Raw genomic sequence first — 26,239 nt, 5'->3', positions numbered from 1 at the left:
TTCGTGTCGCACCCGCCGCAAACTCGCACGGGACCCTTTTTTTGGTCCGCAGCAGAATCGGATCGCATGGGTGTTCACACCATGCGATCCGAGTTTGCAGATCGCACTGCGATATGCGAACTGATCTTGGGGTGTCATTAACATTTCACGGACACTCCCAGCAGTTCGCATAGGGCAGTGTGAACTGCCGCCGGGAGGCATGTGATGCGGGAACCCGCCGCGGATTCGTGGCGTTCCTGCATCGCTCCAGTGTGAACCCAGCCTAATAAGCGATCGTTTTTCTGATCGCTGTATTAGTGTCACAGGTGACGCTAGTTAGGCAGGTAGGTATTTAGGTTCGCCGCAGCTTTTTATAGCGCCAGGGACCCCCATATACTACCGCATAAAGCCCCCTGATTGCCCCCTAGTTAACCCTTTCACCAGTGATCACCATATAACTGTTACAGGTGACGCTGGTTGGTTAGTTATTTTTTTATAGTTTCAGGGCACCCGCCATTTATTACCTAGTCTCACTAGTGTACCCCTAAATTTAGGGGTGTCTACTTTCCAAAATGGGGTCATTTGGGGGGGGTTTGTGCCATCTTGGCATTTTATGGCCTTCAAAACTGTAACGCCCTTAGAAAGCCTGAAGGCGGTGCTTGGTTTTCGGGCCCCGTACGCGGCTAGGCTCCCAAAAAGTCCCACATATGTGGTATCCCCGTACTCAGGAGAAGCAGCAGAATTTATTTTGGGGTGTCATTTCACATATGCCCATGGCATGCGTGAGCAATATATCATTTAGTGACAACTTTGTGAAAAAAAAAAAAAAAGTTTGTAATTTTCCCGCAACTTGTGGCAAAATATAAAATATTCCATGGACTCAACATGCCTCTCAGCAAATAGCTTGGGGTGTCTACTTTCTAAAATGGGGTCATTTGTGGGGGTTTTGTGCCATCTTGGCATTTTATGGCCTTCAAAACTGTAATAGGTAGTGAGGAGTGAAGTCAAATATTTACGCCCTTAGAAAACCTGAAGGCGGTTCTTGGTTTTCAGGGCCCCGTACGCGGCTAGGCTCCCAAAAAGTCCCACATATGTGGTATCCCCGTACTCAGGAGAAGCAGCAGAATTTATTTTGGGGTGTTATTTCACATATGCCCATAGCATGTGTGAGCAATATATCATTTAGTGACAACTTTGTGAAAAAAAAAATAAAAAAAAATTAAAGTTTGTAATTTTCCCGCAACTTGTGGCAAAATATAAAATATTCCATGGACTCAAAATGCCTCTCAGCAAATAGCTTGGGGTGTCTACTTTCTAAAATGGGGTCATTTGTGGGGGTTTTGTGCCATCTTGGCATTTTATGGCCTTCAAAACTGTAATAGGTAGTGAGAAGTGAAATCAAAAATTTACGCCCTTAGAAAGCCTGAAGGCGGTGCTTGGTTTTCGGGGCCCCGTACGCGGCTAGGCTCCCAAAAAGTCCCACATATGTGGTATCCCCGTACGCAGGAGAAGCAGCAGAATTTATTTTGGGGTGTCATTTCACATATGCCCATAGCATGTGTGAGCAATATATCATTTAGTGACAACTTTGTGTAAAAAAAAAAAAAAATTTTTTTTTTTGTCATTATTCAATCGCTTGAGGCAAAAAAATAAAATATTCAATGGGCTCAACATGCCACTTATCAATTTCCTTAGGGGGTCTACTTTCCAAAATGGGGTCATTTGGGGGGGTTTTGTACTGCCCTGCCATTTTAGCACCTCAAGAAATGAGATAGGCAGTCGTAAACTAAAAGCTGCGTAAATTCCAGAAAACTTACCTTAGTTTGTAGATGTGACAACTTTTGCGCAAACCAATAAATATACAATTATTGACTTTTTTTTTACCAAAGACATGTGGCTGAATACATTTTGGCCTAAATGTATGACTAAAATTGAGTTTATTGGATTTTTCTAATAACAAAAAGTAGAAAATATCATTTTTTTTCAAAATTTGCGGTCTTTTTACGTTTATATCGCAAAAAATAAAAATCGCAGAGGCAATCAAATACCATCAAAAGAAAGCTCTATTTGTGGGAAGAAAAGGACGCAAATTTTGTTTGGGTACAACATTGCATGACCGCGCAATTACCAGTTAAAGCAGCGCAGTGCCAAATTGTAAAAAGACCTCTGGTCATTTACCAGCAAAATGGTCCGGTCTGAAAGTGGTTAAATTGGTTTGATGTTCCGAAACACTTAAGTGTGACAAACATGCAAAGGAACAGGAAATGAGGAACTTTTTCACACCACTGTATGTCTGGTCCAACATGTGGTGCCCAAGCGGCTGATGTTTTGGCCACGCGAGATACGCTTGAGACATATGTTGCAAATAGCAGCGGTGCGATCTGATGCACTCGTCTCAAAAAAGGCCCACACCAAAGAACTTTTAGAATAACGCGCAGAGGCAGCGCCCTGCACAGGCGGAGCTCTGCGGTGTGATTCAGTCGGTGTGCTGCCCCTAAGCTGGCCCCCGGAGGGCATCCTGCCTCGTTGGACATGTGCCTCCTCCTCCTCCTCCTCCTCTCTCCTACCAGGCACCCACGTGGAGTCAGTGCCCTCATCATCCCCTCCCTCTTCATCGCTGGAGCAAACCTGGCAGTATGCTGCAGCTTGTGGAACATGACTGCCAGATTGCTGTCCTTCTTGAGCATCCACTCTCTCTGCACTCACGCTACTGCCTTCCTCTAGCTGAGTGTCATCATCAGAGCCCACAAAACACTGGGCATCCTCCTGGAGCATGTACCCAACACTGTGCTCAAAGAGTTCAGGAGACTCCTCAGGAGGACGTGGTGGGTCTAGGGAAGGAGTCACTGATGATGACATTGAGAGGAGGGAAGACGATGCGTTGGCAGCTGCTTTGCTAGTACCCTGAGACTGGGTGAGAGAGGATGAGGAGGATGAAGAGGGCTTGGTCATCCACTCTACCAAGTCGTTGGCATGTTGCGTTTCAACATGTCCAGCTGCTGAAAAGAAGGACAAGTGTGTCCCATGGCCACGTGCTGATGACAATGCACCGCGTCCACAACCAGCACTGTTGTCTCTAGACACAGAGCCTGCTTGCCCTCTTTTATCGGCTCGCGCCTGTCTGCCTCTCCTTGCTGGCCTTCCAGACATGGTAATGGCTTGAAGGGAGTTTGGTAAAACAGCAGTGTAATGGAGTCACACAACACCCACTAAGCCCTGCAGATGGCTCTATTAGAGAACAGCAATAAACGGTAGATACAGGTGTATATTGTGCTGGAGTCACACAACACCCACTAACTCCTGCAGATGCCTTTATTATAGAACACCAGAGATAAAGGGGTATACTGTAATTGAGTCACACAACACCCACTAAGCCCTGCAGATGGCTCTATTAGAGAACAGCAATAAAGGGTAGATACAGGTGTATATTGTGCTGGGGGCACAAAAAACCCACTAACTCCTGCAGATGCCTTTTTTATAGAACACCAGAGATAAAGGGGTATATACAGATGTATACTGTGCTGTGCTGGAGGCACACACAACTTCCAATAACTCCTGCAGATGGCAAGTGGGCTCAAATAGAGAAGATCTATGTAGGTGGATATAGCGGTGTGTACTGGGTACAGAGCACGCAGACAGCACGCACAAGCTCCTAACACTACTGACTGCAAGCTCTATTATAAAAGATAGATCACTAGCTGTTATACCTGAAGGGTTCCACATGTACTGCCACTTTAAGGCTGGCTCCACCCAGGAGTGATGCCAAGGGTCAAGGGGTATGGTAGCCATCTTGGACACATGTAAGAGCCTAATAAGATGTACTGTCCTGAGATGCATGTTGCAGTGTACAGTGAGTACTGGAAATAAACTTCCATTGTTCCAGACCAGAGTCTTGTGTCTCTCACAACACAGAGGATATAACACTAGCTATATAGGTGAGGTGAATATAGCGGTGTATACTGCGGTCAGGGCACACAGACAACAACCACTACACAACAGCAAGATCGAAAATCGTCCGAAAACGATCGGTGTGTACTGTGTTGAAGGTACACAGAACACCCACTAACTGCTTCAGACGCCAACACACTACACTAGGCCACCGCGCTGGCGGCCTTATATAGTGTGGGGCGTGTACTACACAGCCTGAGCTATGATTGGCCACAGGCATCCTGCCTGTGGCCAATCATGGCTCTCCTCGCTGCTGGCGCTGTGATTGGCCAAGCATGCGGGGTCACAGTGCATGCTTGGCCAATCATGAGCCAGCAATGCACTGCGATGACGCAGTGCATTGTGGGCCGTGAGCGCCACACGAATTTGGCGCGAACGGCCCACAACGTTCGGAATTCGCCGAACGGGCGAACAGCCGATGTTCGAGTCGAACGTATGTTTGACTCGAACACGAAGCTCATCCCTATAGCTAGCACCAGAACTTTATTTTTCTACACCATAGGGGCCCACGGTCCCTGCCTTAATAAGGCACTTTGCTAAGGCCTGGCTAAAACCAGTGCTAGGCCTAACTATGTGCTAGCTGCTCCTGAACAATTGTGCAGGAGGGAGCAGGAAAGAGTCTGCAGCAAGCATTGTGCAAGAGGAGAGTATCTAGTCCCAAGCCATATAATGGCGCGTACATACAACCAGACTTTCCGGCAGACTAGGTCAGACGGTCTTCTCGACTGACTTTCAGCAGAGTTCCGACGGACTTCTGAACAGACTTGCCCACACACAAACAGACTAGGTCCGTTCGAAAATCCGTTCATTTTGAAAGTGATGACGTACGACGGGACTAAAAAAGGAAGTTCAATAGCCAGTAGCCAATAGCTGCCCTTGCGTCGTATTTTTTCCATCAGACCAGCATACAGACGAACTGTTTTCCCGATAGGAATTGAGTCATCAGACAGATTTGAAACATGTTCTATTTCTAGGTCCGTCTGATTTTTTTAAAATGAAAAACGATTGGATTAGCCCACACACGATCGGAATGTCCAATGGACTGATTCCATCGGACCTAGTCTGCCGGAAAGTCCGGTTGTGTGTACGCAGCAAAAAAATTTTTTTATGGGCATCCCATGAATCCCTTACCCCATCCAAGTTTAATCCCTCAAAACACAAAAACAAAGTTGATGGACTTTTCATTGACTGGAGTGTCTGAAAGTGAATGCCGGGCAGGGTGAGAGGTAGGTGCAAAATATACCTCACACATGTGGGGAAAACATTTTGGGTTTGCAGCGCACCTAAAGGGAAAGAAGGATTAGTTTTGAGTGCCGGTACAATTATAGTTTTTTTAGGGTGAGAGGTAGGCCACATCGCTCAGCAGCCCCTAGGGGGGCACCGCTACATTAGAGTCTGCAGGCCACAATGAAGGTTCCTTGGATGTTTTTTGCTCCATTTGTGAAAATGGAGTAGGAGATTTGGTCTGGATCAATGGTGCCCTCAATGCTGAGAAATCCATGCAGATACTTATCTATCATGCCATACCATCAGGGAGATGTGTGATTGGCCCCAAATTTGTTATGCAGCAGGACAATGAGCCCAAACATACAGCCAATGTCATGAAGAACTATCTTTCAGCATAAAGAACCCTGGAGTCCTGGAGGTGATGGTTTGGCCCCCACAGAGCCCTGATCTCAAAATCATGGCATCTGTCTGGCATTACATGAAGAGACAGCCTACATCCACAGAAGATCTGTGGTTAATTCTCCAAGATGTTTGGAACAACCTCCCAGATAGCAAGGATAACTTGCCACAAATTTGTGGCAGTGTTGAAATGTAAGTCTTGTTAACTTGCTGCACATTTTCATTGGCAAGTTGTACACTTGCAGAGCACTTGTAGCACAAGTTCTAGTTGATGCTTTTCCAATTTGTAGCAAATTTGAGTGACAAGTCTCTAGCAAGAGCAAAGTTGCAGTGGTGAGTCTACAGCAAGAGCGCTGCAAGTCTACAGCATGCAAATTCAGCCACAGTGACCCCCTGTGGTGGGAGGACTATTGCACAACGTAACTGAACCAGAACTTGCTGCAGACTTGCAAAATGTTTACAAAGAAAGTTGATCTGGAGTCATGCAATGCAGACTTGCTGAAATTGTGCAACAAAGTTGTGATGCCTGGCAAGTCTAGCAATAGCTTAGCAAGTCATTTTCAAACTTGCAGCACAATTGCTTGCTATCTGGGATCCAACCACGACCATCTCTATCCAAATTCTCCAAAAACGACATCCCCTAGACTGGTCATTGAAGAAAGGAGCGGAAGTGTTGTGTGCACCTGTCTGTAGAAAATACTGTGTGCCTGGCTGAGGGTCTGAAGTTTGGGAAGACCTGGGCAAATAATTCCTGCAGTTTCTACGGGAGTAGCGCTACATGTATAATGTACTATGATGTGGAAGTAATGTTTACCTATGTTTAAAGCACCCTGTATATGTAGATTTTATTTTAGAATAAGGGAATTTCCCATGAAATAGCACGTATTGTATATGAGAGGTTTTGTTTTTTTCTTGGCTGTGATCAGAAATGACTCTCTTCAATCCTCTTTATTTACCCTGCAGCTATTCTTCCGTCAGAATATAAAGCTCTGATTGTTTCCCAGCCCCTCTCATTCATGGCCAGCCTTCTGCTCACAATGATAGGCTGAGGCCACCTTTGGCAGCAGCTGCGTTCCTTATTATACATAACCAGTAGGGAGTGGTAAGATCAGTCTGTTTACTATCCTGACCATGGCTTTGTCTGCTCTGCTTTCCTCTCTCTTGTCACTTAGTGTAACAAATCTGTATCAATGGGCAGGCTGGCTATTTGTGCTCTATGTGCTGTATAGAATTACAAGGATTTATATGGGATGGAGGGAGCTGGTCACTGCATTCCAACCTTTCCCGGGTCCTCCGTGTCACTGGCTCTATGGAAATGCACAGGAGGTAAGGTGTACTTTAAACCCTTTCAGATCTGATAATTCTATTATTGCATTTGGAACTGCACAGCATTTGAAAGTAAATACTCCTGTCCTTCCAATATACCGAACTGTCTCTCTTTCTGGTCTGATTCATAGATTTGTATAAATTAATGTAGAATTCAACTAGCAAAAGTCTTTATATTGTACTAAATCTTTTATCCAAACTTTAAAATATTACTGTTATATAAGCTATCCATAGACGGATTGCAGATCAGTCAGAATATCAAGGGAGGGTTACATAGTAAGTAAGGTTGAATAAAGACACCAGTCCATCCAGTTCAACCTGAGTGAGTGTCTACAATTCTCCCTTTCCCTGTACATTGTTTCTCATTAAGATGCTCATCTATTATATTATTATTTATTTAACCTCCCTGGCGGTATGATTATTTCAGATATAAATCATTATACCAAATAATAATATAATAATAATAAAAATGATTCAATAATGTAATCAAATCAAAAACACAGAAATTTGCTCAGTTGCAGAATTGTCACTGTCGTTACTTTCAGTGTTTGATGACGGATCTCCCCACAAATCACTATCCCTCAATTCTGCGAGTGATTCTAATTTATTATCACTGTTTTCTAGCTGGTCTAAAACCTCTTTTGATGTAAAGAGACAGTTTTGGTTGCTATGGACAATCTCGTGTTTCCAGGCAGAAAGAACAGTATATATAATATAAAACTGCATGCAGGGCACTGGACAAACCACTAGGGACAAAAGGGATGTGAAATAATTTCATACAGCAATGTAATCTGTAAGCCCTTGTACACACGGTCAGAGATTCCGACAACCAAATCCGTCAGAGTCATTCCGACGGATTAATTCCGGAAGAGGTCTGGAAGTGATGTTGCATACACACGGTCGGACTAAGTTGTCGGAAAATCCGATTGTACATAACGTGATGATGTTATTTCGTTACGACGGGACTTCGTTCAGGCTAGTAACCAGTAGCTTTGGTCTAGGAATTTGATCTGAGCATGCGTGGTACTTTGTCTGTCAGAGTAGGCTACACATGATCGGAGTATGTCCGATTGGAGCATTTTGTCGGAAAATTTTACCGGCAAGTTGGAAAACTTGGTCCGTCGGATATTCAGATGGAAACAGTCCGATGCAGACCACACACAGTCGGAATATCTGACAAAACGGTCCGATAGGACACATTCCGTCTGAATCTCCAACGGTGTGTACAAGGGCTAAGGTAGTGTATGTATTGTGTGTTTTACTTTTAGAATTTGGCACCATTCTCCGTCCCCGTGCGTCGCAACGCTCACAGGGAACGGAGTCCGCCACTGTGATAGATCGAGCGGAGGACGAGTCGCTCACACTGTGGGGAGACATCGCAGGATCCAGGGGACAAGGTAAGTAAGCTCTTCCTGGATCCTGTGATGCGATCCCGAGTCTGGCTCGGGGTTACCACTTTTGGTTCTGAAATTCCACCCGAGCCACACTTGGGAATACTGCCAAGGTACCCATATAGCTCCATCAATTTACACAGCGCTCCACACATACATCGCACACTCACATCGGTCCCTACCCTCAAGCTGAGTCCCGCTGACAAAATACAGTGTCATACACCTCAACCGTGTAGATGAGGAATCCACTTGTTTTGTTTTTGTTTTTTCCTTAAAATTAATGTAAAGGTTCTTTTTTTTTTTTTGTTCTTTTTGTTTTGTTTGTTTTTTTAAGCACTTCGTATCCAGGCCCATTCTGACACTTCGCTCCTATATGCACCAAACATTATATACCGTATATACTCGAGTATAAGCCGAGATTTTCAGCCTCTTTTTTGAGGCTGAAAGTGCCCCCCTCGGCTTATACTCGAGTCATCGCTGTCTGCCCGCTCGATCAGCGTGTCGAGCAGACAGACAGCGGCCATTCTATAATTCAAAAGCCGCGCCTCCGGCTCCGCCTTCGCCTGTGATAGGCGGAACACTGAATTTCCCAGCAGCCTGTGTTCCGCCTATCACGGACATCGTATCATCCTCGTACTACGGACGAGGATGATACGATGTACGTGATAGGCGGAACACAGGCTGCTGGGAAATTCAGTGTTCCGCCTATCACAGGCGAAGGCGGCGGCGCAGCTTTTGAATTTTACAATGGCCGCCGAGGCGCCGACGAAGAGGGCACGGGACGGAGGCAAGGCAAGGCACGGCACGGCACGGGACGGGACGGGACGGAGGCAAGGCACGGCGGCGAGGCACAGAGGCAAGGAGGCAAGGCACGGGACGGAGGCTCGGGACAAAGGCTCGGGACACAGGTAGGCTGGACACACACACACACACACACACACACACACACACACACACATACACACACACACAGGGATGGATGGATGGACACACACACACACAGGGATGGACGGACACACAGGGATGGACGGACACACACACAGGGATGGACAGGCATGTCTTACCCTCGGCTTATACACGAGTCAATAAGTTTGCCAGTTTTTTTGGGGGTAAATTGGGGGCCTCGGCTTATATTCGGGTCGGCCTATACTCGAGTATATACGGTATGTTTTTTTAGCAGACACCCTAGAGAATACAATGGCTGTCATTGCAACTTTTTATCTCACATGGTATTTGCGCAGTCGTTTTTCAAACGTGTTTTAAAAAAAAAATGCTTTAAAAAAAAAAACGATAAAGTTAGCCAAATTTTTTTGCATAATGATGAAGTTACGCCACGTAAATAGATACCTAACATGTCACGCTTCAAAATTGCACACGCTTGTGGAATGGCGCCAAACTTCGGTACTTGACCACTACAATACTGGGCACTTTCGCCCCCTTCCTTCCCAGACCAATTTTCAGCTTTCAGCCCTCTCGCACTTTCAAAGACAATTGCGCAGTCATGCTACGCTATACCCAAATTAAATTTTTATCATTTTGTTCGCACAAATAGAGCTTTATTTTGGTGGTATTTATTCATGACTCAGTTTTTCATTTTTTGCAATGTAAGCGAAAAAAAAGTGGAAATTTGGAAAAAAAACTATATTTTCTTTCTATTTTAAAAGAAATCCAATAAAATCGAATTTTGTCATAAATTTAAGCCAAAATGTATTCTGCTACATGTTTTTGGTAAAAAAAATTCAGTCAAGTGTATAATAATTGGTTTGTGTGATCAGGGACATATGTACGCAAATGATCATGTACAGATGTGTGCAGGTGATCACGGACATGTGTGCAGATAATCAGGGGGACATGTGGTTTTATTATTTGGGGACATGTGTGTGTTGGGGACGTGTGTTTACACTGCGTGGGGACATGTGTGTTTTACACTAGACTGGTGATCAGTGAGTAAAAAGCTGTAAAAAACAGCTCATACTCAGTGATCACCAGCCAGCTGCAGCGATCCGCTCTCCTCTCCTCAGCGATGACTTCCGTGTGAGGAGAGGAGAGCCGATTGCCTAGCAACTGGCTGTTTCTCTACATTACATGTGATTGGACACGGGCGTCACGTGATCAGGAGGGCCAATCACAGAGCCCTCCTTCCGATCTGAGATGCGCAGTGTCCAGGTGACACAAGCGCATCGGGATCCCCCTCCTTCTGAAGGAAGTTCCTGAATAGTGATGGACGAACTTCCGACGGGACGTTTCGCGAACGCGGACCGGGAACGCGGCCGATAGTTCGCGAAACAGAAAGTTCGCGGCGGGCCCCATTGACTTCAATGGGAGGCGAACTTCGCAAACCTTTAGGTCAAATTTGCAGCCACAAAATAATTATTAGCTGGGCAAACATAGTCCCACCACATGGCCAATGACATAATACATGTATGAGGTGAATTTGGGATCGATAACTACAAGCATTCTTTTTTTATATGGGAAATTGTTCTGACAATTCAGGACTGTGGAGCGCATGAAGGCAATGGAGGAGACGGAAGGTCAGGGACCAGAGTAGGCAAAGAAGAGGGTGCAGGAGATGATCACCAGCAGCGTGACATACAGCAATGACACCTGCACCGTGATAGAGTCATCTGACAACAGCACCGTGATAGAGGGCACTGACATCAGCAGCGTGACATAAAGCATTAACACCAGCACCGTGACATACAGCATTGACAGCAACACCGTGATAGAGAGCACTGACATCAGAAGCGTGACATTAAGCACTGACATCAGCACCGTGATATACAGCACTGACAGCAGCACCGTGATAGAGAGTACTGACATCAAAAGCGTGACATTAAGCACTGACATCAGAAGCGTGATATACAGCACTGACAGCAGCAGCGTGATAGAGAGCACTGACATCAGAAGCGTGACATTAAGCACTGACATCAGCACCGTGATATACAGCACTGACAGCAGCACCGTGATAGAGCGCACTGACATCAGAAGCGTGACATTAAGCACTGACATCAGCACCGTGATATACAGCACTGACAGCAGCAGCGTGATAGAGAGCACTGACATCAGAAGCGTGACATTAAGCACTGACATCAGCACCGTGATATACAGCACTGACAGCAGCAGCGTGATAGAGAGCACTGACATCAGAAGCGTGACATTAAGCACTGACATCAGCACCGTGATATACAGCACTGACAGCAGCAGCGTGATAGAGAGCACTGACATCAGAAGCGTGACATTAAGCACTGACATCAGCACCGTGATATACAGCACTGACAGCAGCACCGTGATAGAGAGCACTGATATCAGAAGCGTGACATTAAGCACTGACATCAGCACCGTGATATACAGCACTGACAGCAGCACCGTGATAGAGAGCACTGACATCAGCACCGTGATATACAGCACTGACAGCAGCAGCGTGATAGAGAGCACTGACATCAGAAGCGTGACATTAAGCACTGACATCAGAAGCGTGACATTAAGCACTGACATCAGCACCGTGACATTAAGCACTCACACCAGCACCGTGATATACAGCACTGACAGCAGCACCGTAAGCAGCCCCAGGAGTAAGTCAGCACAGCACAGGGATGGTGTGATCCCCTCATAATAAGCAGCCCCAGGAGTAAGTCAGCACAGCACAGGGATAGTGTGATCCCCTCATAATAAGCAGGCCCAGGAGAAACTCAGCACAGCACAGGGATGGTGTGATCCCCTCATAATAAGAACCCCCAGGAGGAAGTCAGCACAGCACAGGGATGGTGTGATCCCCTCATAATAAGAACCCCCAGGAGGAAGTCAGCACAGCACAGGGATGGTGTGATCCCCTCATAATAAGAACCCCCAGGAGGAAGTCAGCACAGCACAGGGATGGTGTGATCCCCTCATAATAAGCAGGCCCAGGAGAAACTCAGCACAGCACAGGGATGGTGTGATCCCCTCATAATAAGAACCCCCAGGAGTAAGTCAGCACAGCACAGGGATGGTGTGATCCCCTCATAATAAGCAGGCCCAGGAGAAACTCAGCACAGCACAGGGATGGTGTGATCCCCTCATAATAAGAACCCCCAGGAGTAAGTCAGCACAGCACAGGGATGGTGTGATCCCCTCATAATAAGCAGGCCCAGGAGAAACTCAGCACAGCACAGGGATGGTGTGATCCCCTCATAATAAGAACCCCCAGGAGTAAGTCAGCACAGCACAGGGATGGTGTGATCCCCTCATAATAAGCAGGCCCAGGAGAAACTCAGCACAGAACAGGGATGGTGTGATCCCCTCATAATAAGAACCCCCAGGAGGAAGTCAGCACAGCACAGGGATGGTGTGATCCCCTCATAATAAGAACCCCCAGGAGGAAGTCAGCACAGCACAGGGATGGTGTGATCCCCTCATAATAAGCAGGCCCAGGAGAAACTCAGCACAGCACAGGGATGGTGTGATCCCCTCATAATAAGAACCCCCAGGAGGAAGTCAGCACAGCACAGGGATGGTGTGATCCCCTCATAATAAGAACCCCCAGGAGGAAGTCAGCACAGCACAGGGATGGTGTGATCCCCTCATAATAAGCAGGCCCAGGAGAAACTCAGCACAGGGATGGTGTGATCCCCTCATAATAAGAACCCCCAGGAGGAAGTCAGCACAGCACAGGGATGGTGTGATCCCCTCATAATAAGAACCCCCAGGAGGAAGTCAGCACAGCACAGGGATGGTGTGATCCCCTCATAATAAGCAGGCCCAGGAGAAACTCAGCACAGCACAGGGATGGTGTGATCCCCTCATAATAAGAACCCCCAGGAGTAAGTCAGCACAGCACAGGGATGGTGTGATCCCCTCATAATAAGCAGGCCCAGGAGAAACTCAGCACAGCACAGGGATGGTGTGATCCCCTCATAATAAGAACCCCCAGGAGGAAGTCAGCACAGCACAGGGATGGTGTGATCCCCTCATAATAAGCAGGCCCAGGAGAAACTCAGCACAGCACAGGGATGGTGTGATCCCCTCATAATAAGAACCCCCAGGAGGAAGTCAGCACAGCACAGGGATGGTGTGATCCCCTCATAATAAGAACCCCCAGGAGGAAGTCAGCACAGCACAGGGATGGTGTGATCCCCTCATAATAAGCAGGCCCAGGAGAAACTCAGCACAGCACAGGGATGGTGTGATCCCCTCATAAGAACCCCCAGGAGTAAGTCAGCACAGCACAGGGATGGTGTGATCCCCTCATAATAAGCAGGCCCAGGAGAAACTCAGCACAGAACAGGGATGGTGTGATCCCCTCATAATAAGAACCCCCAGGAGGAAGTCAGCACAGCACAGGGATGGTGTGATCCCCTCATAATAAGAACCCCCAGGAGGAAGTCAGCACAGCACAGGGATGGTGTGATCCCCTCATAATAAGCAGGCCCAGGAGAAACTCAGCACAGCACAGGGATGGTGTGATCCCCTCATAATAAGAACCCCCAGGAGGAAGTCAGCACAGCACAGGGATGGTGTGATCCCCTCATAATAAGAACCCCCAGGAGGAAGTCAGCACAGCACAGGGATGGTGTGATCCCCTCATAATAAGCAGGCCCAGGAGAAACTCAGCACAGGGATGGTGTGATCCCCTCATAATAAGAACCCCCAGGAGGAAGTCAGCACAGCACAGGGATGGTGTGATCCCCTCATAATAAGCAGGCCCAGGAGAAACTCAGCACAGCACAGGGATGGTGTGATCCCCTCATAATAAGAACCCCCAGGAGTAAGTCAGCACAGCACAGGGATGGTGTGATCCCCTCATAATAAGCAGGCCCAGGAGAAACTCAGCACAGCACAGGGATGGTGTGATCCCCTCATAATAAGAACCCCCAGGAGGAAGTCAGCACAGCACAGGGATGGTGTGATCCCCTCATAATAAGCAGGCCCAGGAGAAACTCAGCACAGCACAGGGATGGTGTGATCCCCTCATAATAAGAACCCCCAGGAGGAAGTCAGCACAGCACAGGGATGGTGTGATCCCCTCATAATAAGAACCCCCAGGAGGAAGTCAGCACAGCACAGGGATTGTGTGATCCCCTCATAAGCAGCCCCAGTAGAAATATGACACCGCTCAACCTCTTCAAAGAGGAGGGTAGGGGCATATAGTACGGTGTGCTTTTTTGGGACAAGGAAGTGAGCCAAATGAAGAAAGAAGGTCTGTGTGCTTGATTAAAAAAATAGTTTATAGACATATACATGGTCTACTGGTCACATGTGTTGAATTCCTCCGAGATCCATGCCTCATTCATTTTTAGAAATCAACCCTATCTATTGTGGACCGATAGCGGTCCTTACAGAACAGCAGACTGTACCTCACTCAACCCTATGTACTGTAGCACCCTTCACCAAGTTACCAGTCCTTATAAGGACCTTTGTGGACCAAGTAGGTTGTGTGTGACTGATTAACAGACTGTACGTCAGTCTCTATACTGCTGAAGGACTGCTGCAGTATAGGGCAGCGGTCAGCAGTGGTGCACCTCAACCCTATCTATTGTGGACCGATAGCGGTCCTTATAGAATAGCAGACTGTACCTCACTCAACGCTATGTACTGTAGCACCCTATATACCTTACCAGTCCTTACAAGGACTTTTGTGGACCAAGTAGGTTGTGTGTGAGTGATTAGCAGACTTTACATCAGTCCCTATACCGATGAAGGACTGCTGCAGTATAGGGCAGCAGTCAGCAGTAATGCACCTCAACCCTATGTATTGTGGACCGATAACAGTCCTTATAGAATAGCAGACTGTACCTCACTCAACCCTATGTACTGTAGCACCCTAGACCAAGTTACCAGTCCTTATAAGAACTTTTGTGGACCAAGCAGGCTGTGTGTTAGTGATTAGCAGACTGTACGTCAGTCCCTATACCAATGAAGGACTGCTGCAGTATAGGGCAGCGGTCAGCAGTGGTGCACCTCAACCCTATCTATTGTGGACCGATAGCGGTCCTTACAGAACAGCAGACTGTACCTCACTCAACCCTATGTACTGTAGCACCCTTCACCAAGTTACCAGTCCTTATAAGGACCTTTGTGGACCAAGTAGGTTGTGTGTGACTGATTAGCAGACTGTACGTCAGTCCCTATACCAATGAAGGACTGCTGCAGTATAGGGCAGCGGTTAGCAGTGGTGCATCTCAACCCTATCTATTGTGGACCGATAGCGGTCCTTACAGAACAGCAGACTGTACCTCACTCAACCCTATGTACTGTAGCACCCTACACAGACCAAGTTACCAGTCCTGATAAAGAGCTTTGTGGAACAAGTGAGTTGTGAATGATTAGCAGACTGCAGCAGAAGGGCAGCAGTCAAGTATAATATTCTTTCTATATTTGGAAGAAAGAATATTATACGTGTACAAGCCTATTACCATACCACTGATACCAGTCCTGAAAAGAACCTTTGTGGAACTAATAGTAACAGCAACTCTTTAAACTGACCCTCACTGGCTGACACACTGCTTCCTTCCTGTCCCTATACAAACTGGCAAAAAAGAGGAGACTGGAACAATTACTGGTTACTGGAATAGCTCTTTTGTGGACCTGATAGTAACAGCTAATGATGATGATGATGATGACTAATCTGGCTGTCCCTAAAATAGCAGCAGACACAGCGCTCTGTCCCTTTCTCTAAACTGACAAAAGACACTCAGGCTGCTGCAACAATCAGTAGCACAGCAAACCTATATACACCTAACACCTATACCAGTCCTGAAAAGAACTTTTGTGTACCAAATAGCTAGCGATTTATCTCTCCCTACTCCACACAGCAACCTTTCCCTATAGTGACAGAAGAAACAATGTAAAATGGCTGCCGGATCGGGTGTATTTATAGGTTAGGGGGAATGTCCCAGTGACCTTGTGCTGTAATGTCTCGATTGGCTGTCCTGTACCCCATGATGAATGTGTCATCAGGTCAAAGTTCCTTTACACAGTAAAAACACGGAAGTGTCCGCCGGGCGAACAACGCCAATAGTCCGCCGAACTGGCGGACCGCAAACACCCGAAATTCGCCGCGAAACGACCGCCGGGCGAACTGTTCGGCCATCACTATTCCTGAACATCCAGTCAGAAGGAGAGAACACCCAGCCAGCCATATATGTACATTAGCCGGGTGGGAAGTAGTTAAAAATCCCCATTTTTCTACTGGTTACATGATTTGAGTTACAGAGGAAGTCTAGGGTTAGAATTATTGCTCTCGCTCTAAGGTTCACAGCAACACCTCACATGTGTGGTTTGAATATTGTTTTCATATGTGGGTGGGACTTGCGTATGCGTTCCCTTCTACGTGCGAGCACACGGGGACAGGGGAGCTTTAAAAAACACTTTTATCTAAAAAAATATTTTTTGATCACTTTTATTCCTATTACAAGGAATGTAAACATCACTTGTAATAGGAATATGACATGACAGGACCTCTTTACAGTGAGATATGGGATCAATAAGACCTCACATCTCACCTCTTGGCTGGGAAGCCTAACATTTTAAAAAATGATCTAGGCATCCCAGCCGAGGCGACGACGTTTTTTTTTAATGCAGAGGCCGGGCGTGACGTCATAACATCGCGCCCGGCCTCCGGTGATCATAGAGACTCCGGCGACCGTCTGGTCCACCAGAAATCTCTATGGTGGACATCCGGGGCCAGCGGATCCATCCTCGGACTCACGATTGGTGCGTTAAGTCTGTAGAAGCAGATGAGGGCAGCGGAGGGGGGGGGGACATCTGAATGTCTGAATGATGCCTGAGGCTATACCACCACAAAGTCGGGGTTAATTACCGTAAGTAATACAAATAATTATTATATTGTTTTTAAGGTAATTTACTATATTTTCAAAAACTGTACTCAAGCAGTTATAACTTCAAATCACTAATTTCACAGTAAATAATAATTTATTATTTATCTATCTTATAACATATAGCATAATAATATATGATTTAGCTTGTACCTTTTCAGCAGCAGCAGCAGATTCTCATTCTCCCTCTTAACTGTGTGAAAAAAACATGGGATTATGGGTAAATCTTATACACATAAACACATGCTTTTTTTCCTTGTAGTTAAGAGGGCTGGGCTGGAAAGGAGCATGTGTCTTTTAGACACGCCCACTTCTGTGATATTGCAGTGAGAGGCGTGCCTCCACTGCAGCGTTTTTATTGGACAGCTTGGGCTAATGGTACTTTACCATTGGTCCAATACTCCAACCTGTCCATTGAGCTCAGTGCCTCTGAAAATAGGTGAAAGGCACTGTGAACTCATCCTCTCAGTCTAATGCAAAGAGTCTGCCAGCTTGTATTTAACTACTGCCCGACCGCTGGCTGTCAAATGACGGGCAGGCGGCGCACCTATTATGGCGGGAGGGCGTCATATGACGTCCTCCCTTTTAAACAGGAAATGCGCGCGATCGTGCGTGCGCATCCCTGTTTCTTCGGTGGTGGCGTGTCACGGAGACACCGCTCTCCACCGAATGGGGGGAACAGCCATTGGGTGACTTCATCACGGCCAATCACAGATGGTCACACCCCCACTGTGCACAGCGTGTGCGTGCGATCGCGAGCGCACTGCGCGTGCACTTAGGTGGCGGCGTGTTCCCGGGAACACTGCTCGTCACCGACGCTGGTAAACAGCCATTGGCCAGCTGTTTACCCACATGATCGTCTGTGATCGTTTCACAGCCGATCACTAAAATGTAAACAAACTGCGGTAACGAGATGTTACCGGGTTCTCCTCCTCACACACTGATCGTGTGTGAGGAGGGGATTGCGGTAACATCTCAGTACCACTTACAGTGTACACCAACACACACTGATTGCCCCCCCTCCAATAAAGAGGACCTGTCACCACCCATCATAGTACCTGTCACTCACAGTCCATCAGAGTACCTGTCCCAGTCCATCAGAGTACCCGAGTACCTGTCCCAGTCCATCAGAGTACCCGAGTACCTGTCCCAGTCCATCAGAGTACCCGAGTACCTGTCCCAGTCCATCAGAGTACCCGAGTACCTGTCACAGTCCATCAGAGTACCTGTCACGGTCCATCAGAGTACCCGAGTACCCGTCACGGTCCATCCGAGTACCCGAGTACCTGTCATGGCCCATCTGAGTACCTGTCACAGCCCATCAGAGTACCCAAGTACCTGTCGCGGCCCATCAGAGTACCTGAGTACCTGTCACAGCCCATCAGAGTACCCGAGTACCTGTCAGCCCAACTGGGTACCCGAGTACCTGTCCCAGTCCATCAGAGTACCCGAGTACCTGTCACAGTCCATCAGAGTACCTGTCACGGTCCATCAGAGTACCCGAGTACCCGTCACGGTCCATCCGAGTACCCGAGTACCTGTCATGGCCCATCTGAGTACCTGTCACAGCCCATCAGAGTACCCAAGTACCTGTCGCGGCCCATCAGAGTACCTGAGTACCTGTCACAGCCCATCAGAGTACCCGAGTACCTGTCAGCCCAACTGGGTACCCGAGTACCTGTCCCAGTCCATCTGAGTACCCGAGTACCTGTCCCAGTCCATCTGAGTACCCGAGTACCTGTCCCAGTCCATCTGAGTACCCGAGTACCTGTCACAGTTCATCTGAGTACCTGAGTACCTGCCACAGTTCATCTGAGTACCTGCCACAGTTCATCTGAGTACCTGCCACAGTTCATCTGAGTACCTGCCACAGATCATCTCAGTACCTGCCACAGTTCATCTGAGTACCTGAGTACCTGCCACAGTTCATCTGAGTACCTGCCACAGATCATCTCAGTACCTGCCACAGTTCATCTGAGTACCTGAGTACCTGTCACAGTCCATCTGAGTACCTGTCACCAGGCCATCAGAGCACCCGAGTACCTGTCACCAGGCCATCAGAGCACCCGAGTACCTGTCACCAGGCCATCAGAGCACCCGAGTACCTGTCACCAGGCCATCAGAGTACCCGAGTACCTGTCACCAGGCCATCAGAGTACTTGAGTACCTATCTGCAGCCCATCAGAGTACCCGAGTACCTATTTGCCACCCATGCCTCATAGAATATATACGTTGGGGTGTTTTCTTTCCAAAATGGGGTCATTTTGTGGGTAATTGCACTGTCCTGGTGCTCCAGGACCTTCAAAAGTGTGATAGGTAGGAATGAAATGAGACGTGTCATTTATGCTCCTAGAACGCCTGAAGTTACTACTTCAATGTTCGGCCTCTCTATGTGACCAGGCTGTGTAAAAGTCCTACACATGTGGTATCGCCATACTCAGGAGGAGTAGCAGAATGTGTTTTGGGGTGTAACTTTTGCTATATAGATGCTATGTGTTATAAATATCTTATAAATTGACAACTTTGTGTAAATAAAAAAAATGCTTTTTCATTTTTTTCCACATTTTCCAAAAACTTCTGGGAAAAAAATGAACCGTTCAAAAGACTCATTATGCCTCACAGATTATACGTTGGGGTGTTTGCTTTCCAAAATGGGGTTATTTTATGTGAAATTCCATTGTCCTGGTACTCCAGGGCCTTCAAAAGTGTAATAGGTGGTTGAGAAATGCGATGTGTCCTTTTTGCTCGTAGAACGTCTGAAGGTACTACATCAATGTTGGTGCTCTGTATTTGGCCAGGCTGTGTAAAAGTCTCACACATGTGGTATCGCTGTACTCGGGAAGAGTAGCAGAATATATTTTGGGGTGTAATTTGTTGTATGCATATGCTGTGTGTGAGAAATAACCTGATAATATGACAATTAAAAAAAAAAAAAAAAAATAATAATAAATAAAAATCTTCATTTTGCAAAGAATTGTGGGAAAAAATGACAATTTAAAAAAACTGACCATGCTACTTACTTAATACCTTGGAATGTCTACTTTCTAAAAAGGGGTCATTTGGGGGGTATTTGTACTTTCCTGACTTGTTATGCCGCGTACACACGGGCGGACTGTATGGCGTACTTAGTCCGTCGAAACACATTTCAGCGGACAGTCCGCTCGTGTGCGGGCTTCAGCGGACTTTTTCAGCGTGCAGTCCGGCGTACTAAGAATTTCGGATTTTTCGAAATTCTGTCCGTCATACTTTGGTTTCAGCGGACAATCCGCTCGTCAGTATGCTAGTCGGACGGACTAAGAATGGCGCATGCCCAGAAAGGATTTACACGGCGGAAGAGTGCTTTGCTGTGTATTGGACTTCCTATTTCTAGTCCCGTCGTACGTGCTGTACACGTCATCGCGCAAGCTTTCGTCGGACTGTTTGGGTATCCGTGTGTGGTCAAGTCCGTTCAGTGGAAAGTATGACGGACTGTCCGTCGGATTGTATGACGGACTAAGTACGCCATACAGTCCGCTCGTGTGTACGCGGCATTAGTGTCTCAAGAAATGAGATACACCTGATATACTGAAGGCCTGATCAGATGTGATCAATTTTCAGTGATTGGCACTATAGTTTGTAGACTCTATAACATTCACAAAGACCAAATAATATACACTAATGTGGGTTATTTTTTACCAAAGATATGTAGCAGTATAAATATTGGCCAAAATTTATGAAGAAAAATTACTAATTAGCAAAAATTGATGACAGAAACAAAGAAAAAGGCATTTTTTTCATAAAATTTACGGTTTATTTTATTTATAGCACAAACAAAAAACCCACTAGTGATTAAATACCACTAAAAGAAAGCTCTATTTGTGTGTAAAAAAGGATGCAAGTTTCATATGGGTACAGTGTTGCATGACTGAGTAATTGTCATTCAAACTGTGATAGCGCTGAAAGCTGAAAATTGGTCTGGTCAGGAAGGGGGTGTAAGTGCACTGTATTGAGGTGGTTAAACTGGCTGCTCTGTATGTAGTTTCTGACAGGCTACGCAAGGAGCCCTGTATCTCTGGTACCATAGATGATAGCAGCCCCAAATTTTGACCAGTGGTGGGGTAGTACTACAGCTACCTATCCCCGGTTGCCGAGCTACGACACTCAAAGTCTATCTTTTTTTTCTTTATGTTCATGGCAGGTGAGGCTCTGCCTCAACTGCCTCCCTTGGCTCCTCCTCTTCATCGGGTGCCCCCAGAGAGACACTTTCCATGGGGGCACCCGTGTGTGTGCGCGCTCATGAGTCCCACTGCTGCATCCATTAATACAGACAGCAGAACTCAGCCCCGCCCCCGGCTCTTGTTTTACTGGATTTGATTAACAGCATCCCAAGCCAATGGCCACTGCTGCTATCATTCTATCCAATAAGGACCTGAGGCAGTGGCTGGAGCTGCTGCACTCGTGCATGTGCTGTAACGATCGGGTTCAGGCAAGAAAAAAGGGGGGGGGGGGTCTGGGGGATGCTGCAGCACAGAAGGTTTTTCACCCTAATGCATAGAAAGTGCACAGTCTGTTTTGCTTTTAGTAAATCAACCCCAATGTTTCTGATTGGACAAGATCCCACAATGTCATCAGCCTCATGATGTCATCAGTCTTGTATTCAATACAAGATTTCCTCTAAATGGTGGAAAATGCCAGGCAAGCGTCACCCCGTGTTCAGCATATAGACGGCAAGTCTCTTGAGCATTACCCGGAGCAGGGCCGTCTTTAATATTGATTGGACCCTGGGCAAATAATTTCTTGGGCCCCCCCCCCCCATGCAATTTTACTTTCCACCTGCTGTGAGACATACAATAAATAGCAGCTAGACTTAAAATCCGTTTACTGTATCAGATCAGGCAGCAATTGCGATTGGTTGCCAGCGGTTACAGCATATAATTATTGTTTACTGACTGGTTGCTTTAGGTTACAGCACACATTATGGCTCATTGATTAGTTGCTACAGGTTACAGCAAATGATTTCTGCTTGTTATTTGGTTGCTAGAGAGTACTGTAAAGGAATACTGCTCACTTATTGGTTGCTAGAGGATACAGTACATCATCTCCTCTGCAGGGGGCATTACATACATATGAATGCCACCTTTATTTACATATCAATGCCGCTGGCCAGAGCTATTTACTTATGAATGTCGCTGCTATTGACATATGAATGACGTTTATTTACATGTAAACACAGGGTCTGCAGGTGAGTCATCTGTACACAATAAGGCAGAGCTGGGCAGCATTAGTACCAGCACTTCGCATAGATATATGGACACAGCACAGGACTAAAAGTTCAAAGTACAAGGGAATTTAAAATGGGATAGTTGGCAAGTATGAGGCAGCTGCTTTGGGCCCCACAACAATGACAGGGCCCAGGGCAGCTGCCCCATTTGCCCTGCCTTAAAGACGGCCCAGACCCGGAGGAGAGAATGGGGTTGATTTACTAAAGGCAAATAGACTGTGCACTTTTCAAATTGCAGTTGCACTCTGCAAGAGCATTTGTTCCAAAGCTTAGTAAATGAGCAGAAGCTCTGCTGACTTTCATCATCCAATCATGTGCAAGCAAATCTGCTGTTTTTTAATTTTTTCTTGCATGTGATTGGGCATTCTTTTTAAAGTGAAACTTCCTTCATTTATAGTACTAAGTCATGGAGCAACTGCATTTTCTATTTGCATTTAGTAAATCAACCACTATGTGAGTAGTGAGAAATGCACACCAGCCACACTCCCACCACACCGTCACCTTAGCTTTTGCCATCTTTTTACATCAGCTGACTCTAGTACCCACCACCATGTCCCTTGTGTGCCTCAGTGCCATCCCTGCCTTCAAAACACATGAAGCTATTTGGATAACAGGAACATATGTAATTTAAAAGGTTGAGATTGTCTACTGCAAGTACCCTGTGTAAATTTGGTCTGCTTCAATTTCAGTTCCTTAAAGTCGGAAAGGACTTGGACTTTGCTCTGCATTGGGCTCAGACGTATCCGCATGGATTCCCACTGTGGGTCAGCAATTTCCGAGCATGGCTGGTAGTCACCCACCCTGATTATGCAAAGGCTATTTTGGCCAGGCAGGGTAAGAAATCAATGTCAGTGTTGTATTAGTGTTGAATTGTTGTTTAAGTGACTCTGTCCTTGGTTTAAAAGGTAAAGTGATAGAAAAAGGAATTTACTGTCGTTCTCCACTGTCTTTAAGCACTACACTGGCTTTAGCATTGAACCAAAAAGTCATCCACCTCATAGGTGTGGCATATCAAGATGTTGATTAGACAGCATGATTATTGCCACTCTAAAATGTGCAGTTTTATTGTATTGGGTAGTCGGGGGGGGGGGGGGGGGGGGATCTGAAAACCCCAGTCAGTATCTGGTATGACCACCATTTGCCTCACACAGTGCAGCACATCTCCTTCTCATAAAGTTGATCAAGTTGTTGATTGTGGCCTGTGGAATGTTGGTCCGTTTCTCTTCAATGGATGTGCCAAGTTGCTGAATATTGTCAGGAACTGGAACACGCTGTAGTATACGCTGATCCAGAGCATCCCAAACATGTTCAATGGGTGACATGTCCAGTGAGCATGCTGGCCATGCAAGAACTGGGATGTTTTCAGATTCCAGGAATTGTGTACAGATCTTTGCATCATGGGGCCGTGCATTATCATGCTGCAACATAAGGTGATGGTTGTGGATGAATGCGCACAACAATGGGCCTCAGGATCTCATCTCGGTATCTCTGAGCATTCAAAATGCCATCAATAAAACACGCCTGTGTTTGTTGTCCTTAGCATACACCTGCCCATACCATAACCCCACCGCCACCATGGACCACTCAATCCACAACGTTGACATCAGCAAACCACTCACCCACACGATGCCATACATAATGTCTGCCATCTGCCCTGTACAGTGAAATCCGGGATTCATCCATGCAGAGAATACCTCTCAAGTGCAAGATGCCATGAAATGTGAGCATTTGCCCATTCAAGTCGGTTAAGACGACTAACTAGTCAGGTCGAGACCCCAATGAGGACGACAAGCATGCAGATAAGCTTCCCTGAGATGGTTTTTGACAGCTTGTGCAGAAATTCTTTGGCTATGCAAACCAATTGTTGCAGCAGCTGTCCGGGTGGCTGGTCTGAGGCGATCTTTTTTGTTTCTGGAGCCTATAAAGCAGTGCACCAACCATCAGCAGACCACTGGTACCATGCAGGTCTCCTGCAGACCTGTCAGTATATTTATGTGCCCATACAGGCAAGCAGATACAATCTGACAGGAACACTCAATGAATTACCACAGCGCTCCAAGTTGACAAGCGCAAACGGACTTGCTGTAACAAGTAAAAAGGCGCAAATGCCACAGTACCTTAATATTTACATAGTTCCTTAATAGTCCAATATGGTATAGGAAACAATATGGTATGGGAAACAATATCTGTGTGACCCGTACACATATGGTGATCAGTCAGGGCTGCCGTAAACAGGACCAGAAGCCAAGTCCAGAAGGAGCTGAGAACAAAAACAGGAAAAACAGGCACCTCTGAGTATATATCAATTAACAATTTATTAAAAACAAATATCCACTCACATGAAGGATTGCAGTGAAGCATTCAGGAAGAAGAACTACTAGTCCCAACCAGTCTCATGTATGGTAAATGGCTTTGTATCCAATCCTGGATGATAGCAACTGCGGGATAGTAAAGAAAAACTTCTCAAAGTAGGCTGCATAAAAAGTACTTCATCAGCGGGATCCACAAAGTGAGTTATTTGTGACCGGCTGCGGGTTCAGGGAGAAGGGGGCTGACGCTCTTCCTTGTAGCCAATGCACTTCCTCGTAGTTCAAACAGCGCTCATTCAGTCTTGACCGCGGTGCGCTCCACGGTGCGTTCCAAGCCTCTTCCACCATCTCCCATTCACGGCCGCATTACATCTGTCTACAGAGACTGAATGAGCACTCCCTAATCTATCCAATCAGGCAGCCCTTACAATACATACATGTTGGTAGATCTAAAGGAGATTGTACAATCAGAATGTATCCCAGCGATCCCTTAACTATAAACCAAGCTCCACAAACACAGTGGGCAGCCCCATCCCTATGTGCCAAAATGACTGGCTCCCGCACATGCACAGGAGTGACATCATCCTGCACCAGCCGATAAAGATGGCTAAGGCCGCGTACACACGGGCGGATTGTCTGCCCAACTTAGTCCGCTGAACCGTGTTTCAGCGGACAATCCGCTCGTGTGTGGGCTTCAGCAGACTTTTTCAGCGGACAGTCTGACGGACTTAGGCCGCGTACACACGGGCGGACTGTTCGCCCAACCTTGTTCGTCAAACAGTTTCGGCAAACAGTCCGCTCAAAATTTGCATGAGCGGACTTGCCCACACACGAGCGGACTGTTTGACGAACAAGGTTGGGCAAACAGTTCGCTCAACTTTTGAAATGAACGGACTCGCCCACGTAAGGAGGAGGCAAATCCGCCCATTTCGAGCGCGTGTACAGGTAGGCGGGGCCCGCGAAGGAGACGTCGCGGGCTCCGCCGCCTGGAATGGGCTTAAAGGGGAACCCCAACGCCGAAAAAAATCGGCGTGGGGGTTCCCCCCAAGTCCACACCAGACCCTTGTCCGAGCACTACCCGGCCGGCCAGGAAAGGGGGGCGAGCGAGCGCGCCCCCCCTCCTGAGCCGTACCAGGCCGCGTGCCCTCAACATGGGGGGTGCCTTGGGGAAGGGGGGGCCGCGCGGCCCCCCCACCCCAAAGCACCTTGTCCCCATGTTGATGAGGACAAGGGCCTCTTCCCGACAACCCTGGCCGTTGGTTGTCGGGGTCTGCGGGCGGGGGGCTTATCGGAATCCGGGAGCCCCCTTTAAGAAGGGGGCCCCCGGATACCGGCCCCCCACCCTATGTGAATGAGTATGGGGTACAATGTACCCCTACCCATTCACCTGTGAAATAAAGTACAAAAAAAAACACAACACATGGAAAAAGTATTTTATTGCACAGCTCCGGGGGTCTTCCGTCTTCGGGGGTCTTCTCGCCAGACTCCTCCGCTATGTGTGTGTAGCTCTTTTACTAGCGGAGGAGTCCGGCTTTCTTCCTCCCCGCCGCCGGCCTCTTCTCCCGACTTCGGGGGTCTTGTCCCCCT

At 47.1% G+C, this 26,239-nt stretch overlaps 1 protein-coding gene across 2 annotated transcripts in view; it reads left to right on the top strand.

Annotated features, from left to right (window-relative positions):
• LOC143926508 (cytochrome P450 4B1-like) overlaps positions 1–26,239 on the top strand; it is a 103,697-nt gene that overhangs the window by 26,009 nt on the left and 51,449 nt on the right. Inside the window, exons 1-2 of one of the 2 annotated variants that reach the window (XM_077450299.1) lie at positions 6,662–6,879; positions 23,033–23,177. In XM_077450299.1, coding sequence (XP_077306425.1) covers positions 6,685–6,879; positions 23,033–23,177 — 340 coding nt within the window. In that variant the 5' untranslated portion in view covers positions 6,662–6,684. Of the gene's footprint in view, positions 1–6,661; positions 6,880–23,032; positions 23,178–26,239 lie in introns of those variants that run through there. The other variant, XM_077450300.1, reaches the window with a different exon arrangement.

The sequence above is a fragment of the Lithobates pipiens genome, unplaced genomic scaffold (genome assembly GCF_037356315.1).
Source record: "Lithobates pipiens isolate NorthernLeopardFrog02 unplaced genomic scaffold, aLitPip1_a1.2 Scaffold_23, whole genome shotgun sequence".
Classification (NCBI taxonomy): domain Eukaryota; kingdom Metazoa; phylum Chordata; class Amphibia; order Anura; family Ranidae; genus Lithobates; species Lithobates pipiens.
The sequence above is the reverse complement of the archived record's forward strand: the minus strand, read 5'-3'. Positions and strand labels throughout refer to the sequence as shown.